Below are 19025 nucleotides of genomic sequence, written 5' to 3' on the forward strand. Positions count from 1 at the left end.
TTCAAGCAATCAGTAAGGAAGTAAGTAAAGTTACTGAGCTACGTGATGGTAGCCTACTGCTCTTTGTAAATAACAACAAAACAGCTAGCAAATTTCTTTCTGCAAAAATTTTACCTGGCGGAGGTCATATCAATGTCAAGCTTCATAATACTTTGAATACGGTTAAAGGCACCATATACGCCCCATTCCTGAATAACTTATCAGAAGAAGATATTGTTGATGGTCTTAAGGAGCAGGGTGTTTCTGCTGTACATAAGTTTTCACGAATTGCTGACGGCTCCCGTAATCCTACGGGTGTAGTTTTATTAACTTTTGATAAATACAAACTTCCTGAAAGAATTGATGTTGCCTGGAGGAACCTCACTGTCCGTCCGTATTACCCTAATCCTATGCGTTGTAAGCAATGTCAATTAATTGGCCACACAGCAAAATACTGCCGTAATTCACCTTCTTGTGTCTCATGCAACCTCCCTTCCGATCATACCCCACCTACTGAATGTAAGAGAATAATGTGTGCAAATTGCTCGGGCGACCACCCGGCATCATCTAATACTTGCCCTAAATATCAACAATCCAAAGAAATATTAAAAATTAAAACTATTTATAAATGTAGTATGCGTGAAGCTGTTACCAAGTATAAAATTCAATTTTCTCATACAACTTCTAATGCAAACTCTTTTGCCTCTATAGCTAAAATTTCTAACAATACTAATCAAATCAATAATGAAACAACACCTAATAACAAATCCAACAATCCTACCAAAACTAATCTAACAACAACTACAGACATCAATTCATCTAAACAATCCCTTCCAACCCATCCTACCTCCTCTTCTGTCACTTCTCCTTCCCCTCTCTTTTCCCCTTTATCCATCTCTGACTCTCCTCTCAATATCCTTTCCTCCTGTCCTATCACACCCTCCCCCACCCTCTCCTGCTCGCAAGATCCTCTTGCATTACCCAATTTTCCTTCTTACAATGAAGACATTTAGTTTAAATAAAATATTCGTAGCTTAACTTTTTTCTTTTATAAGTTTACATATGATATGATTACACTTCTTCAATGGAACATTAACGGTTATGTTAATAATTATATTAACTTAGAGTTACTTATGGGATCGTACAATCCATCTATTATCCTGTTGAATGAAACTCACCTATCTTATAATGCCTCAGCTTTTACCCCTAGGGCTTATGTGGGATATTTTATTAATCTCCCACATAACACCACCAACAAGCAGGGAGTTGCCATCCTAGTTAAAAGAAATCTACCTCACGTATTACTTCCCATACCCCTTTCAATTTTTTCTTCTGTAGCTATTGAGATCCTCGCCCCCTATAAAATTTCAATCATCTGTGCTTATTCCCCTCCTGATCAATCATTTTCTACTACTGAATTTTTAAATCTTATTCCTTCCGGTTCAAATCCTTTTATCTTGTGTGGTGACTTCAATGCTTGGAGTCCCCTTTGGGGCTCTGCTTCGGCTAACTCCAAGGGACGTAGCATTGAGGATGCCTTACTAAGATCCAACTGCATTGTTTTAAATGATGGTTCCCCCACCCATTTTTCCACTCACTCTACCTTCACTAATATTGATCTTTCCATATGTTCTGCCTCCCTCTCCTCAAAAATATCCTGGTGTTGTATTGATGATCTCCATGGCAGTGATCATTTTCCCATCCTTTCCAAAATATCTACTTCTCGCCCTCATTCATTTTTTAAGCCCAGGATTCGGTTTAAAACTGATTCGGCTGATTGGGATAGGTTTGAAGAAGCCTGTTTTTCGCATTCACGTTATTTCCCCTTTTCTTCCAATATAAATCAAGAGGCTTCTAGAATCCAAAAAATTATACGTTCTGCTTCTAACTATTCTTTTCCCCTTTCTTCTTCTAAACCAGTCAAGCTTGCTCCTCTTTGGTGGAATAATGAGCTTTCTGCACTAAGAAATCTGAAACAGATCGCATGGCATCAATTTAAACGTTTACGTTCTAGTGCAAACTTAATAGCTTACAAAAAATCCAATGCACTTTTTCGCCATAAAGCTAAGGCTGCTAAGGTTCATTGTTTCCAAGAATTTACGAATAATATCACTTCTTCTTCGGATTCTAGAAAAATCTGGACTGATATGAAAAGACTGGCTGGTTTATCACCTTCTTCTCCTATCACTTATTTAAATACTCCTCGGGGCACTCTACTATATCCCAAAGATATAGCCTTAGAGTTTGCCACCCACTTTTCCAATATTTCTTTGGACTCCAATTTCTCTTCTGATTTTTCCTCTAGTAAACTTTCTTCTCTTTGCTCTCCTTACCTTCCTCCTTCCACCTTATCTCAATCAGCTGAATATTTAGATGCCGATATATCTGAACTTGATTTTAATTTAGCCCTCTCGTCAGTCAAGGGCAAAACTCCTGGCATTGATAAAATCTCTTACCTTATCATCAAGCACCTTCCTCCATTCCTTATATCCCGTCTAGTCAAACTTTACAATAGTATTTTTCTCAGTGGCAACTACCCTGTCCTCTGGAAGACTAGCGCGATTATTCCTATTTTAAAACCTGGTAAACCTCCTGGTGTGGTCAGCAGTTATCGTCCCATTTCCTTTCTTCCTTGCCTTGGTAAATTGATTGAAAAGATTATTGCTACTAGACTCGCCTGGTATGCTCAATCTAATAATCTCATTTCGCACAACCAAGTTGCGTTCAAGAGGGGGCAGGGTACGTTGGATGCTCTCCTGCACCTTGATCACTTTATCTCTGATACTCTGTCCCACAAAAATCATGTTTCTATTCTTTCTTTAGATTTCCTAAAAGCATTTGACAGGATTGGGATTCATGTAGTGTTAAGACAGCTTAGTAGGTGGAGAGTGGGTTCTCGTATTTTTAACTTTGTCAAATCTTTCCTATCCAACCGTAAATTAAGTGTTATCATATCCAATGTTTCATCCTCTGTTCTACCATTAGATAATGGTACCCCACAAGGGTCACCGCTCTCGGTGATCCTATTTACTATTGCATTTGATGAAATCAGTACCATTCTATCAGATTTTGTTACTATCCGGCATCAGATTTATGCTGATGATTTAATTTTATTCTCAAAAACTTCAAATTTGACTTCAGTAACAATTACTTTCTCTGAAATTTTATTGCGTCTTTCTCGTTGGTCCTCTACTTCAGGCACATCAATATCTTTTCCTAAATCGAAACTTTTTCATATTTGTAAAAAACATCAATGTACTATCCCAACGCTCACATTTGATAATACAAACATTTTGTGTACAGATAGTATTAAGTTCCTTTGGTATTGTATTAGACTCTAAGTATACATTTAAGAAACATTGTCAGTATATAAGAAAAAGACTTTTTGTTAATTTAAATATTATTAAATACCTCTCATGTAAGCGCTCACTCATCGGCTCGGCTTTACTGGTCAACGTCACTAAAGCCCTCATCTCATCTGTAATTAATTATGGCTTGGAAATTTATGGACATCATTCTAAGAATCATCTAAAGATGCTTGCTGCGCCCTATCATTCTTCAGTTCGTTGTTCTCTTCGAGTGTTTCCAACATCGCCAATTAAAAACATACTGACGGAAGCTGGCCTACCTTCTCTAAAAGATGCAGTGGAAGATAGCTTAAATAAGCTTTATTCAAAACTCATACTCAGCAAGAATTTTACTATAAAAAAGGACTTTCAATCATCACTTTGCAGAAAGAGGTCTCCTAAAATACCGTCTTCTATTTTTAAAAGTGCTTTGTTTGCTAAAACCAATGAGTTGCCGCTTAAAATATTGCTGCCTTGCAGTAAATATATTCCACCGTGGAAAGTAAATGAATCTTCTTTCATTAGTGATCTTACTTTTCTTCGCAAATCCATCACTCCAAGCACTGTGTATAAATCTCGATTTTTGGAATTATCTGCGCACTTCAAATCTTTTGGTTGGCAGTTTATATATACTGATGGCTCCAAATCGTCGCATACATCTTTTGCTGTAGTTGATGATAACCAACAAAGAATATCGTATGGTTTATTATTTCCATTTTGTTCAATTTTTACCGCTGAAGCTACGGGTATTCTCAAAGCTGTCCAGTATGCCCAACAAAACCTTGGTAAATTCATCATCTGTACAGATAGTCTATCGTGTTTTCAAGCTTTAAAAAACCGCAGTAACTACAATGACGTCATTATTGGCATTAGATCGCTGTTGTTTTCGTTAGCACATAGACTAAAAATAATGTGGATACCCGGTCACTCTGGAATCATTGGAAATACTTTTGCGGACTCGGTGGCTAAGGAGGTGTGCATCACTCCAACAACTACATCTGCCTTGTTTGTTAAGAGTGATATAAAACGGCTTATTATTCAACAAAGATCCACTAAATTGGCGCTTGATTGGATGAATTACAGACACCACTACTCTAAAATAAATTCAAATCGTATCAAACCATCCTTTCCGTCATCGCTTTCATCTAATTATATCATTCCATATATCAGACTTCGCATTGGCCACTCCATTATCACACACGCTCACATACTAAATGGCACTCAGATCAACCAATGCCCATTTTGTGATTCAGATTTAAATCTATTGCATCTTCTGCAACATTGTCCAGCACTTCAAACTCATAGACTGTCAAACTTCAATAATACTGATCCAATAATTTTATTGATGGATCCCTCAAGCAACAACATTTCGAAAATCTACAACTTTTTGAAAGACAGCGACCTTCTTCGACGCATATAACATAACCAGTCGGCCGATAGCCCATGATGCTAGTGCTGCGTATTTTCTTAAGTTTGTATAATAATTGTATTATTATGTAAGCTTTTATAAAATAAAAAAAATAAAAAAAAAAAAATAAATGTTATTAATTTCTTTTATATAGAGTAAACGAAAAAGATTAACAACGAGAAAAAGGTAAGCATTGTGAATTGAATGTCGTGTGTGTAATTAAAATTTTTAATATTACAGAAATCATTTGGAGCGTTTGGATGCGTATAACAAAGACGCACCATTCAATTAGCCGCATCACCGGTGACTTGGAGGACGAGCATTACGTGGAGCTCGCTATTTGTTTAAGTAAATATTTGATTATTTTGATGTTATTATTAAATAAAGCGAAATAATAAAAAAACTGAATTTTATTTAAAATAATTGAATTTGCTAGAAGTAACAAATGGGTAACAGATAATCTTGTTACTGCTTGTTCTTGCTAACATAATTATATGTTATAGGTAACAAACTGATAACGAAAATAATAACACTAACAGATATTCGGGTAACAAATACTTTTTGTTATCCATAACACATAGGTAAGCAATGCGCTAACAAAAGAATTTGTTACCCGTAACATACTGTGAAGAGATTTGCTAACAAATGCATGTATTCTGTTAGAACAAGGCAGCATGCGATATTTGCCATTGGTTAGAGTGAGATAACCATTGAACATCAAATAGCTATGTGTTACTTTTTTCCCACTCTCTGAACGAAAGTAACAAATATTTTAACGAATGCAAAAGTGAACAATAACAAGCCGCTTACACGTTTGCTAACAGCTACCCGTCTTGCAGGGTACAAAGGGAAAAAAATGTAAACAAAAAAATTTTGTTTAAAGCAATGAATCTAATTTCATCTGAAAATCAACTAAACAAATGAAAAAATGCATCCATTATTTCTATTATATGGAAAATATTAAAAAAACCGTCTTTTTATTTCAAAATACTATATGACAATCTTCTCTTTTGATAAATATTAAGCGATGTGAATTCTTGAATGCCAATAACAGCTGTTTTTTGATCTTTCTAACGGCAGTGAGAACACTGTTGGGGTATGAAATGCTTAAATATAATCTAATCTTTTCAATTTTCGGTCTGAACATGGTATAAGTATCTAAAATTTTACCTCGCTGATGGGTTGCCAAGTCAGTATTAACATATTAGGGGAATTCTCTTCTTCTTTCAAGATTGCATATTGCAAAAATCCTATACCGAAATATACAAGAGCACGAGAGCACCCATTGCAGAATCTAGTGATATATGAACGGCTGATTCGGTGAATTTATTGTAAATGCTATTGTGAATTGGCGCACCTTCTGCATTCATTCTTAACAAAAAAACTGTAACAAATCTTTATATTTTAAATAGAAATCATAAAATCTATTTTAAGTAAAATGACAACTAACACAGGCTTGCAATTATTTTTTTACGTGTCATTGCACGAAAATAAAAATGGGTTTTGGTCTGACATATTTTACAGCCAGTTCAAATAGTTTTCTGCGTGTGTTTGTTGTTGTGCCGGAGCACCAAGAGGAAATATCTGCAATTCGTGCACCGTGCAAGGGTTTTGCAAGAGCGGGAGAATACCTCTATTATAAAATTCTGACTTTCAAAATTTTCTTCTTCTTCCGTTTAGCACACAGCCTTAAAGCGCCCATACACGAGCACACAAGTGCGTTCGTTCGGTATGTGTGCGCTTGCGGTTTATCGTGTATGGGCTTGTTCGCGTACCGATCCATGTTCGCGAAAATGTTTGATTTTTTACGATCGGTGCGCGAGCATGTTTATCGTGTATGGCGTTGTCGGCGCACAAAATCTCATTTCTCTCGTGTCGCCGAACAGTGAAGATCGCGGACAATGGCAAGTGTTAAGGGGAGAGCCTGCTTTCGAGGCTTCAAAAAATCGATTTTTTTGAGGATTTTTTTGGGAGGAAAAGAAATAATTGATTTAAGCGAAATCTCTAGGCTTTATAGTTATATATTTGAACATCTTTCACAAATTTTTTGGATACGAAATCTTTGATATTCTGTCTTTGGGAAGCAATTACCCGATGCATCTCGCATGTACATTTTTCGGACGGCGGGCAGGATGCAGGTCGCAATTTCTATCGGAAACAAAAAATTCAAAGAGATTCATATTTTTGATTAATTTATCTTCTAGTTAAACTAAGAAAACTCCAAAAAAAAATGTAAAATAAAAAATTTTATTAAAATTTGAATAAATAGTGGCTTTGATCAAAAGAATTTTACTTTATGCTGTTTAAAAATATGTTAAAACTTGACTTTTCTTAATATTTTTTTTAATTTAAATATAAGATAATTTTATGCCAATGATAATAAACTTTGCCCTAATTCCATACGACGTTTAGTTTTTTTTCTATCCTGCCCGCCAATTGGGAATAATCGTAAAAATGAAAAACCGAGAAATCACGATTCAAAGTTTTCGCTTTTTGCCTTAGCGCTCATACATATACATAGTGTAAGAAAAATAAAAGTTGGAATAACTTATTAACGAAATACAATGAAATAGATAAAAATACTACATTAGAAATAAATTCCAAGAAATGTTCCGCTTGCCTGTCGCACATGTTAACTCTGTGAAGAACGAACGCAAAATGGATTTGTGTGTCGTGTATGGGCAAACGAATTCATACCGATCGAACGCACTTGTGTGCTCGTGTATGGGCACTATTAACTAGAATTTGCAGGGTTCTATAACCGAAAAAGTTTTTATTACTGTGGCATCACCGTTAATCTACTTCATTGTTTCACTTTTGTGGGGTTAAATTCAGATAATCTCTTTTCGGTAAATTTAGGGGTACACGTTCAAATAATAGATTTGATTGGTATCGATTTTGTTAAGAAAGCTGGTGAAAAGACTCTTCTTTCAGTCTAAAGAAGTCAGTAAAAGTTTGAAATGGATGCGTAAGTAAAGAAAAAATTCAGCAGCAAGTGTATTGAAATGAAAGTAATTAAAGTGTATGAAGTAGTTTTTTTTATATATAATATAACTTTCAGGTTAATAGATGAAGTAGAATCTCTAGAAGCTATATTAATGGATGATGTGAAAATAACAAGAAATTCAGAAAGGTACTAAGTTTAATTTTATTCTTACACTTTATATGTATTTACGAACTTGAACAAAATAAATATACATTTTCAGCGGTCTGCCAGAACTTATTGAAACTACTGTATTTCCCCAAGTTGGAGACGAAGCTGAACAATACATATGTGTGACTCTTCAAGTAAGCCCATCATCGGATTATCCTGAAACAAGTCCTCATTACAAACTATTAAGGCCACGAGGCTTAGATGATGAACGTTTGGAAGAAATTAAACATGCATGTAACGAAAAATTGGAAGAATCTGTTGGCTTTCCGGTAGTGTTTGATTTAATTGAAGTGGTTCGGGAGCATTTAACTGGAAGTAACTTACCCAGTGGGCAATGCGTTGTTTGTCTATATGGATTTAGTGATGGTGATGAATTTACTCGCACAGAATGTTTTCATTACTTACATAGTTATTGTTTGGGACGACATTTAAATGCATTACGACGAACGTATAAAGAAGAATATGACAAGTTGCCAAGTTGGCTCCAAAAAACTGTCGATCCTTTTCAAGCTCTATGTCCCGTATGCAGAGAGCCCATTAAAGATGAAGAGGATAGTTTGCGTTGTGCCATGCCTCCATCGGAATTGGAAAAAGCCCCAGAATTCAAGTTAACACACGAACTTCGGGATCTTCAACAACGCATGTCGGCTTTATTTTTAAAGCAAAAAAATAAAGGGGGGATTATTGACGTAGATGCGGAAAGTGGAACAGTGATATCAATCGAAAGTGAGGACGAGATAAGAATACGATTGCAAAGTAAAAAAACATTTGACGATAAAAGTAACACGGAGAACATTTCTGCAGAAAAAGATGTGCTAAACATTGAAGGAAGTGGAGCCGTTGGAGGGCGTAAGAATAATTCTACAAAATCATTGTTTTCTGATCAAAGGGTAAGATGTCTCAAATAAATTTCGAAATATTAGATAAATTAAAAATTATATTCTTAAAATATCACTGGAAGTGTAAAAAGTTCGATAAACAAGCCAATTCAAAGAAACACAAAAATGATACCTTAAGTAGGAAAGTGAATAAATTGTTATGATTATCAGTACTTATATAATTAGTTTTACCTTAAGGAGATATTAAAGTATCCTAATTTGCAGGAACCAACTTGTTCTAAATCTTCAGGCACTACAACTTATGAAACCGGTGCGCATGACACAAATAGAATGAGTAGTGAACCCACTAACAACAATTATCATCACAATCGCCGCCATTATCGAGGTGGTAGGCGTCATCAACAACATCACCACCATTATCGCGGTGAACGGGAACGAGACCGTGATCGAGGCAGTGAAAACGATGGGCCTAATGCAAACGCATCTTCATCCACTGGTGGTAAACAGGCAAAGGCTCAGATGGCCAACAATATCCATGGCAGGTGACGATTAGTTCAAGTTAAGATAAAGCATTATTGCGGATCTAAAATTTCTAAATATAATTCGGCAAGTTGTAAGCAGTTCGATGAGAATGCGTTTGGTATTTGTTGTACCGACATATTTGGCAAACAGCTTCTATATACTTAACCACAGCAGGTTTGACATATAACTGAGATTTGGTTTATCTTCTATGCTATTGAGGTTGAGTTGATCTCAAGATTGTTTACCGATATACTTTCTGTGTATATAACTGATAGAGTTAAGCGAAGTTCACTATTATATTGCGCAACTTTGATATTAATTTTTGAATTAGTACGGAATTTCTTTAAGTTTTACAGTAGTTACATTAACGCACACTTAATATACATTTACAAAATCATATTAGATATTAGTTCTAACTAAGTGCAAATATTTAGGGTAAAACACTACAACTTGAATTATTATTATTTTTTTATATATTATAATATAACAATATTAATATTTTAATAAAATTGGGTAAAGTTAACCTAACCACATATCTTCCACTGTTATTATCAATATTGTTTGTCCGAAAGATAAAGCAAAATCAATAACATGATAACCATGGAATTCCATTAGGACAATTTGGATAGTAAAATTTGTGTTCCCGACACAAAATTAAAAAAAATATATATGTATCTTTAAAACTTCTTTTACAAACCATGAAGTTAGCCTTAAGATTTGAAGGAGAGGGTTTATTCATTAAACAATACCTACTTATTTACATACATAGATAAGACATGGATGTTCTTTAAATACATTCATTCTTACAAATTCTATACAAGATTCTTAGTAATATTGAACGCAAAGAGCTGATAAATAGAAACTATCAATATTATAAGAACTTATTCGAAAAATCTTAAAATATCCCTTCTTAATTGATACAATATAATTCATGTTCTTTTGATTTGTACAAACATTTCATTTCGAACAAATCAAAACAACAGAATGAACGAATCCATCTCATTGGAGTTAAGTCTAAGTAGTGGACCAACTTGAAAACAGTAAAAATAGTATAAAGTTCATGTTTTGTTGCAATAGTATTCACCGCCTCTTTTTCTGATTTGTCCATAGTTTTATTTTTTGATTTATAAATACTTGTGTAATAAACAGAAAATTAAAACAACATAATATTATCTAAATTAGTATAATAAAATGAAGGTTTAGGATCAAAAGTCTCTCAGTTGCAAACCACATTATTATTTTAAGGTCATAAATTATCTTAAAATGAACTACTTCTCATTTATCCATGCTTTCTTTCTCGAACATAACAATTACAAATGCATCTATCTTAGGGGAATGATGAGATATACTTATCTACTTCTTACTTTTAAAAAGATAAGTAAAATTCTGATGAATTGTTACATTTTCATTACATATAGACATGAACTTATGTCAAGAAATCGTCGATTGTTGTTTTATGGTATGGATATTTTAAAAAGAAATTAAAATGTGTGTGTGCATATTTATACTAAAGGTAACCATATGTTTAAAAACTTCGTCATAACTAGTAAATGGTAATTGTTTTCTACCTGTGTTTATGTAAATTATATCCTAGCGACAGAAATATAACGAAAAGTTCTAGAGACATATAATATCTTGTAAGATGTATTTTTAAATGTATTACAAAGATAGAGCCTAAATAAAAGTATAAATGTATTCAGTTTCTTAAGCAGACGCTGTTATAATGTCATTATTATAAATAGCTCGCTTAATATTAATAAATAAATTGAATCTCCCAAAGCAGAATTATTTATTTCATGGTGTTACGCCAGCTCTTTCTGATGGTATAAATCGCCTCTTGCTTTAGGATTTAGAGCCTATCCAGATATGATTCGTGCGTTAAGACTTTGTTTGAGAGTCGCGGAATCTCTCCTTCCAATTGACTGAAGTGTATTATTATAATCAGGCTGAAATCATTTCACTATATCTTATTGTTTAACAGTTCTGCAGAATCAGTAGTCACCGTGTAGGTGTTGTTCATTGATATTGATAATAAGTAACGGTTATGTAATCCCAGTTTCGGTGGCAAGGCTCAAGACTAGTTGTCATCAAAATCTGTAGGGCCAGGAAACGTGCTGTTTCTATAGATAAGTGAGATTCATAAGGTATACAAAGTGGTGGCTCTACTATGAGTAGAATTCAGTCTGGAAACTCTTTGCAGAGGAGTATTTTATGCTTCTTAACCGGAAACATGCTGGTCTCACTATACAGGTCTCTGCGAATGGTAGGCACCTTGTCGTGTTGCCGTCATGAGCGATGCTGCTTGGCATCTCTTATGGAGGCTGGCAGAAGCTGCATGTGTGTGGCGACCAAGAGCTACCACCTCTTAATCCATGGTGTTATGCGACAGTGAGCCTGAAACACCAGAACACCTGCTAATCGACTGCACAGCAGTCTGTAGACGTAGGATTAAGGCCCTTGAATCCATGTTTCCGAATTAGGAGAGGGCACAATAGACCCAAGTTCGCGGTGCATTCCTGATTTATAAATCTAATCTAATCTAATACAGGTGTTGAAAGGAAGACATCAGGAGGACTGCAGTGTTCTGGCACGTCTGAAATTTCGTCGACTACGTTTCACTACATCCTGCTGGCCGTTGGTCTTGTATGTTGTAAAATGTATGCGCATGAAATCAAACGCGAAAAGTTATTGCTTTTGTTATTTTGTGCAAAGGGCATATGCAAAATTTTCGCAATGCTCAAGCGCAGCTGCCGGTTGGCAAATTTTTTGTCAGCATTTCAGTTGACTCGGAGAAGCGGAGCAAGTACTATTTTATCAAGTGAGTGAAATTAAATAAATTAAGACTAAAAATGTATAATATTCTAATATTGTAACAAACGATTTTTATATATAAATAAAGGGAAATATGTATGTCGAATAGCCTACACAGGAAAACTAAACAACTGGAGGTTTATAGCTCCGGTGAGTTAGAGAAAAGTTATTTAAAACAGTGAAACAATCGCTTAATCTTTAGATAAAAAATCAAGCAATAAGTGTGGTCATACTATTGAGTGCGTTGTGCCCGTTCCTCACGAGTTGAGTGTGTTATTTATTATTTAAATTCAAGGTGATCTGCAGGTTTCCTATTCACACCGTGAGCGATCTGAATGTTTTAAATGGAAAAATAAATAATCAATCTTTTAATTCAAATTCTTAATAATTTTGTTCTCATATTGTGATCATATGTAAAATACATTATAATTAATAGCAGAATTTTAAGAAATCTTCTAAATATTAAAACTAATTCAGTAGTTTTGGTGGAAAAGCTGCCTTAAAAAACAAAAAAAAAATGTTCAGTATTACAATTGGTATGTATTATTGAATTCATTGTAACTTGTTCGGCTTCCATACATAAATTACTATATAGAATTAATATATCATTATTATTTTAATCGATTGATAAATTGATGAAACAATCAATTTTAGTGTAGTGAATTGGATTGCAATTATTTGGGCCGGGGGTTGGAACTACGGAGAGAGGAACAGTGGATCCGCCCCTGTACCCGACCAGAAATAAAGGGACTAGCGGAAATGAAGAAACGCATTGCTTAAGAGTGGTAAAGTTACTAGAGAGACAGAGAGTAGTCTTTCCTTCCTGGTAAGCGCTTATTTCACTAATATTAATAGAAATTGGATAAAAAGAACTAATATTTATAATTTCAAAGTATTTTAATCAGTTATTATGTACAAATCCAGGTGAACAATTTATTGAGCTCGTGGAGTATAATCCTGGGGTCGAATCGTTACATCCGTGAACGTATCACTCGTCACGTAAAAGTTTGTATTTCGTATTATGACATACATGATCGTAGCGCTTATACGTGAGCGAGTATATAAACGTATCCGTTCGTTCGAACCGTCATTCGAACGCAAATTACCAATCGTAATACACAAATTTATGGAAATTTGAGCAATTTTTTTTTAAATTTTATGTTTTTTATAATTTTTAGTAATAAATAACATAAATAAAAAACCAATGAATGGAATACCTCATTAAAAAATTAAAAAAAAAATTGATATGAACCAAATTTTTGTATTTCAGTTTAGAAGGAAAAAAAATATTTACTAGGGTATAGACATAGACATTTTCAACTTCAATTTATTAAATAGTACTTTATTTGATCTCTTATTGTTTGGCCGATTGCGGTGAGGCGGTTCGGTACCCCGGTGTCGATATCCGTTGTTTGATCAGAATCGCAATTCTGAGGATCATAATTTATTTTAAATTTTATGCAGATGTTGTGTATTGCTGTACAAACGTTAGCAAATCTTGCCACTTTTGTCGGATGGTACCTTCCTCTCTTGCCATATCCTAAAATTCTCCAGCGTCCTTTTAAAATTCCGATAGTTCGTTCGACGATACATCTTGCCTTTGAATGAATTTCATTGAACATAGCTTCATTTGAACCATCCGAAGCGTTTCTGTAAGGAGTTATGCACCATGGTTACAGTGGGTAGCCAGAATCCCCTGTTAAAATATTAATAAAATCAATATCGTAAAAAGAACAAAGTGAAAATATGTATACCTAAAAGCCATGAATTTTCATTCCTGTTGTGCTGAAATCGTTCTTCCAAAACTCTTCTCTGGTGCGAATGTTTCCAAACAAATGAGTCGTGGGCTGCACCACCGTATTGACAGTTAATAGACATAATTTTGTAAGTGTGATCACATATCTGACAATACAAAATTTAACAAATATACATATATGTATATTCAAGAAATATATTATAATAGCAACTTACTATCATAGCGTTGATACTATGGGAGCCTTTTCTATTGAAGTACATGTGCTCGTTTACTGTGGATTTTTGTAAGCCGATGTGGGTACCATCAACGCACCCAATAACTGAAAATTCTTTATATTTAGTAATATTACTATTTTAGTAAAGTGTATATTTACCTCCAGGAATTTTATATTGGTGCACAAACCACTCTTTACACGTAAGGGAATCCTCTGGTGTAAACCGTATAAACTGTGGGCACAACTTCATTTCCATTTCTTTAAGCACATGGGATGTCAGCTTCGAAACAGTGCTTTGACAAATCCCAATCAAATAGTCACTGCCAAATGTGAAAGCGTGGTTGCTAATTGTAGCACTCGAGGCACTGCTCTGACGCCAGATTGCGTCAAACATATATTATTTAGGACATATTCAAAAGCCTCTTTAGTTAGACGAAATCGTTTTAAAAATCTGCAAAGAAAACTTCGTTAATGAGGTTTCAAGATTTATTTTTTATATACCTGCGCTGTATTCGGCAGTGCCAAAGGATTTCTCCGATCTCTTAGTTGCCTCCGCACTATTTTTTCATCCCCATCACTCTCACTAGAGCTCAAATAAAAAAAACAAAGCCGGATCCATCCTGACATTTAACCACTTCATATTTAAACTAACAAATTTATTGAATATTTTGCAACGGTTTTGACAGTTCCACATCTCTTCTGACCTAAAAATACGATCCAAAGCAATGTGGAATTTAAAAACTATTGTGAAAAACGATTCGACCCCTGAAACTGGACGAAACCAACTACAATATTAAAATACAATTAAGAGATCGTGCGAAGTGTTTCGAACATTAGGAATAGATACAATCTCTTGCTCCTTTGAATATAACTTTTAAGTAAAATTTTTGCGGTGTCCACAGCGCACAAATATGGTGTTCATTATATTAAAAAGCAGGGGTCGAATCGTTACATCCGTGCACGGATCGGCAAACATACGAAAGAAAATTACGTGGTACGTCAATCGTATGCGGTGATTGGCATTATGACATACGATAGCAAACGGATCGTAATGTATTTTAGTTTTTAAATTCCACATTGCTTTGGATCGTATTTTTAGGTCAGAATAGATGTGGAACTGTCAAAACTGTTACGAAATTTTCAATAAACTAACAAAAGCTAATTAAATATCAAAATGAATCCAACTTTGTTTTTTTATTTGAGCTCTAGTGAAAGTGATGGGGATAAAAAAATAGTGCGGAAATTACTAAGAGATCGTAACAATAGCGTAGGTATAAAAAAAAAACTAATTATGAATCCTCATTAACAAAATTTTCTTTGTAGATGTATCGTTGAACAAAGCATTAGAGTCTTAAAAAGACGGGGGAGAATTTTAGGATATGGCAGGAGAGGAATGTATCACCCTACCAAAGTTGAAGATTTGCTAACGTTTGTGAGGCATTAGATTAGATTAGATTGAAAGATGAGGAATGCACCGGGACCTTTGGTCTATTGTGCCCTCTCCTAAATCACATAGTGTCACTTAGCCCCAGCGCATTGATGAAGTCCAATAGACTACCGGGTGCTAGTGAGGCGATGCGATCCCTTTCCGGAAACATGGATCCAAGGGCCTAAATCCTGCGTCTACAGACTGCTGTGCAGTTGATCAGCAGGTGCTCCGGGGTTTCAGGCTCCCTGTCGCATAACCGGCAGTTAGCGCAAGAGGATAGGCCCATGTTATACAGATGCTTATTCAGCTTGCAGTGGCCGATGTACAATGCGACCAGTAGCCTGAGTTTGTTCCTAGGGATCAACTCTGAACCAACTCAAGTTGTATCCTCCAATTAGTAATTTTGCATGTCTCATACCATGTGTTTGTTGCCAATACTCTTCCCTGCCCACTCCTTCTTCCTTGCGGAGTAGCTCCCTTATGGGTTCGGGTCCTACCATCTTGGTGGAGGCAGCGGAGCGGGCGAACTCGTCCGGCAGTTCGTTACCGGCTATACCTCTGTGACCAGGCACCCAGATTAGGTGTACCTGGTTTCGTTCCGCCTGTTCCTGGTCCTGTTCAGCCTTTCCCTGCACTCCTGCACTAGTAGCGATTTGATCTCGTAAGAGGAGATCGCTTTTAGCGCCGCTTGACTATCGCTGAGAATGACTATTCGCACATTGCGATAGTTGCGATGGAGGTTTATTTCTATACACCGACTTATCGCAAAAACTTCTGCCGGAAGATGCTCGGGAACTCTCCCATGGGTATGGAGAGCTTTGTGCGTGGGCCCACGATTCCTGCACCGATTCCGCCCGATATTTTCGAGCCATCGGTGTACCACCTCAACGTGCTATTCCTCAACATCATCTCGAGATTGGAGTCGTTCCACTCGACCTTGCTGCCGAGGGTGACCTTAAACTTTTTCTTGAAGTTAACTGTTTTGGTAGTACTGTCCTTCGGGAGGAGGACTAATGGTATATTGCCACTTATCTTTTCCATCCTCTGGGACGAGTTTACCTTGCCTTTGCCACACTGCTTTTCCGTTATTTGCATAAGTGTGTGCTTGGCTACCTGGCCGATAACCAAATGAAGCGGAGTAATTCAAGCAGAACCTCCAGTGCTGCCGTTGGACAAGTGCGCATTGCGCCCGTTATGCGGACACAGGCTAGCCGCTGTAGCTTCGATAGCTTGGTCTTTACCGAATTCTGCGACGCTGTCGAGGCCCAGGTCACCTTCTAGTACGTGATTATTGGTACGTGTGTACAACCACTTAACGATCCTTGGCTTACAGCCCCAGGACTTTCCCGCCAGTCGATTGCAGACCATTAAAGCCGTTGTTGCTTCAGGCTTATATGCTGCTTCCACTGCAAAGTGGAGTCTAGCATTAGACCGAGGTATTTGACCCTGTTGGTCATCTCTATCTCTCTGTTCCCAAGTGTGAGATTCCTGAGACCGGGCAGGGACCTGTATCTCGTAAACGGGACCATCTTGCAGGGTTGATGTTCAATTCAACTTCCCTACACCACCCCTTTGCCAGGTTTAGACCTCTTTGTATTAGGTCACATTATTAGGCCTTTGGCTATAATTAAAATGTCGTCCGCATACCCTTGGCAGCGGATCCCATTGTCCGTTAGCAGTGCTAACAGGTCGTCTACAGCCGGACTCCATAGCAGGGCTGATAAAACACCCCCTTGTGGGCAGCCTCTTGTTGTGCCGAGACGAATCCTTTTATCACCTACTGTGGTCTCATCAGGAGGATGGAGTCATGTCCAGAAGTTCACGCAAGTGAGGAAAATTCTATGATCGGCATTCACTTGGGAGTGGCCAGAAACGATTCTTTTACATATGACTCAAGCAGCTCACGACTTCCGGTCTTTGACCAAGTATTCTCTGGGTAGCCTAAGAACATCCGTTTGAAGGCGAGCTAAAGTGAGAAGGCGAAACATCCCCTCCGCAGGGTTGTGCGATGGGTTTGGGACCCGCCACGTAAAAAATCATACCATTGAAAAATTACCAACAGCCTCGGAAGAGAAACCCCCCTTTTGATGACGAACATGACAAACGAAATAAGGACTACGATATTAGGGCATGCACCTTAATTGGGAAGGTGCCGCTGCCCAGCTGGTTGATGTCCTCGTGAAAATAAAGGCTGACATCACCGCCGTCCAAGAAATGCGATAGACGGGACAAGGACAGAGACGAGTAGGTCCTTGTGGCATTTACTACAATGGCCATATAAAGGAGCGCAAGTTTGGTGTTGGATTCGTGGTGGGAGAGAGTACTATCATTCACTCCGGTGAATGAACGTCTAGCCACAATCCGCATCAAAGCGAGGTTCTTCAACATATCGCTGATTTGCACCTACGCCCCGACGGAAGAGAAAGACGATGTGACCAAAGATGCCTTCTATGAGCGCTTGGAGCGCGCCTATGAGAGCTGCTCCCGCCACGATGTCAAAGTCGTGCTGGGCGACTTTAACGCCAGGGTGGGCAAAGAAGGTATCTTTACGTACGACGAGGAGTGCCGTGTCGCAGCGGAGAGAAAACAGGCTGCCTACCTCGCAACGTGACGATCGACCACAACACGTACAGGATGGGACAGATACCGAGAGTTGAAGAGGGAAGTGAGACGCATTTCCAGACGTAAAAAAGAGAGGCCGAAATGCGTGAGTACGAAGAGCTTGATAAGCTGGCCGATAGGGGTGATGCTCGAGAATTCTACGAAAAAATGCGGCGGCTTATAAAAGGTTTCAAGACCGGAGCATACTCTTGTAGAACCCCCAAAGGTGATCTAGTCAACGATGCCCAGAGCATACTTAAATTATGGAGGGAACACTTCTCCAACTGCTGACCATGAAGAAGTTCGAATAGCAATTACCCGTCTGAAGAACAACAAAGCAGCGGGGGCCGATGGATTACCGGCCGAGCTATTCAAACACGTCGGCGAAGAACTGATAAGGAGCATGCATCAGCTTCTTTGCAAAATATGGTCGGACGAAAGCATGCCCAACGATTGGAATTTAAGTGTGCTCTGCCCAATCCACAAAAAGGGAGACCCCACAATCTGCGCCAACTACCGTGGGATAAACCTCGTCACCATCGCGTATAAGTTTCTATCGAGCGTAATGTGTTAAAGATTAAAACCCACCGTCGACAAACTGATTGGACCTTATCAGTGTGGCTTTAGACCTGGCAAATCAACAATCGACCAGATATTCACCATGCGCCAAATTTTGGAAAAGACCCGTGAAAAGAGAATCGACACACATCACCTCTTCGTCGATTTCGTCTGAATTTGGTATCCCCGCAAAACTAATTCGGCTGTGTAAACTGCCGTTGAGCAACACAAAAAGCTCCGTCAGGATCGGGAAGGACCTCTCCGAGCCGTTCGATACCAAACGAGACAAGGCGATTCCCTATCGTGCGACTTCTTCAATCTGCTGCTGGAGAAAATAGTTCGAGCTGCAGAACTTAATCGAGCAGGTACAATCTTTTATAAGAGTGTACAGCTACTGGCATATGCCG

The 19025-nt window shown here is 37.3% G+C and overlaps 2 protein-coding genes across 2 annotated transcripts; one reads left to right on the forward strand and one right to left on the reverse strand.

Moving 5' to 3' along the window:
* The first annotated feature begins 7539 nt into the window (after positions 1-7539).
* LOC126754560 (E3 ubiquitin-protein ligase RNF25) lies at positions 7540-11028 on the forward strand. Its single transcript, XM_050466648.1, has 4 exons — positions 7540-7702; positions 7796-7867; positions 7941-8778; positions 8992-11028. The coding sequence occupies exons 1-4, from the start codon at positions 7695-7697 to the stop codon at positions 9271-9273; spliced, it is 1200 nt and encodes a 399-aa protein (XP_050322605.1). The 5' UTR covers positions 7540-7694; the 3' UTR covers positions 9274-11028.
* A 2321-nt stretch (positions 11029-13349) lies between these two features.
* LOC126754633 (putative nuclease HARBI1) lies at positions 13350-15001 on the reverse strand. Its single transcript, XM_050466751.1, has 5 exons — positions 14532-15001; positions 14190-14481; positions 14032-14135; positions 13815-13962; positions 13350-13756 (listed from the first exon to the last, which is right to left on the reverse strand). Exons 2-5 carry the CDS (start codon positions 14422-14424, stop codon positions 13734-13736), a joined length of 510 nt encoding a protein of 169 aa, XP_050322708.1. The 5' UTR covers positions 14425-14481; positions 14532-15001; the 3' UTR covers positions 13350-13733.
* Between the last annotated feature and the right edge of the window lie 4024 nt (positions 15002-19025).

The sequence above is a fragment of the Bactrocera neohumeralis genome, chromosome 4, assembly GCF_024586455.1.
Source record: "Bactrocera neohumeralis isolate Rockhampton chromosome 4, APGP_CSIRO_Bneo_wtdbg2-racon-allhic-juicebox.fasta_v2, whole genome shotgun sequence".
Classification (NCBI taxonomy): domain Eukaryota; kingdom Metazoa; phylum Arthropoda; class Insecta; order Diptera; family Tephritidae; genus Bactrocera; species Bactrocera neohumeralis.

Bases quoted from the DNA above. Each gene is read 5' to 3' on its own strand.
- LOC126754560 (XM_050466648.1), top strand. The intron at 7,868-7,940 runs GTACTAAGTTTA...ATACATTTTCAG, and splicing joins ATAACAAGAAATTCAGAAAG to CGGTCTGCCAGAACTTATTG. The intron at 8,779-8,991 runs GTAAGATGTCTC...CCTAATTTGCAG, and splicing joins CATTGTTTTCTGATCAAAGG to GAACCAACTTGTTCTAAATC.
- LOC126754633 (XM_050466751.1), bottom strand. From the start codon at position 14,424: ATGTTTGACGCAATCTGGCGTCAGAGCAGTGCCTCGAGTGCTACAATT. The intron at 14,136-14,189 runs GTAAATATACAC...AAGAATTTTCAG, and splicing joins CCAATATAAAATTCCTGGAG to TTATTGGGTGCGTTGATGGT. The intron at 13,963-14,031 runs GTAAGTTGCTAT...TTGTATTGTCAG, and splicing joins ATAGTATCAACGCTATGATA to ATATGTGATCACACTTACAA.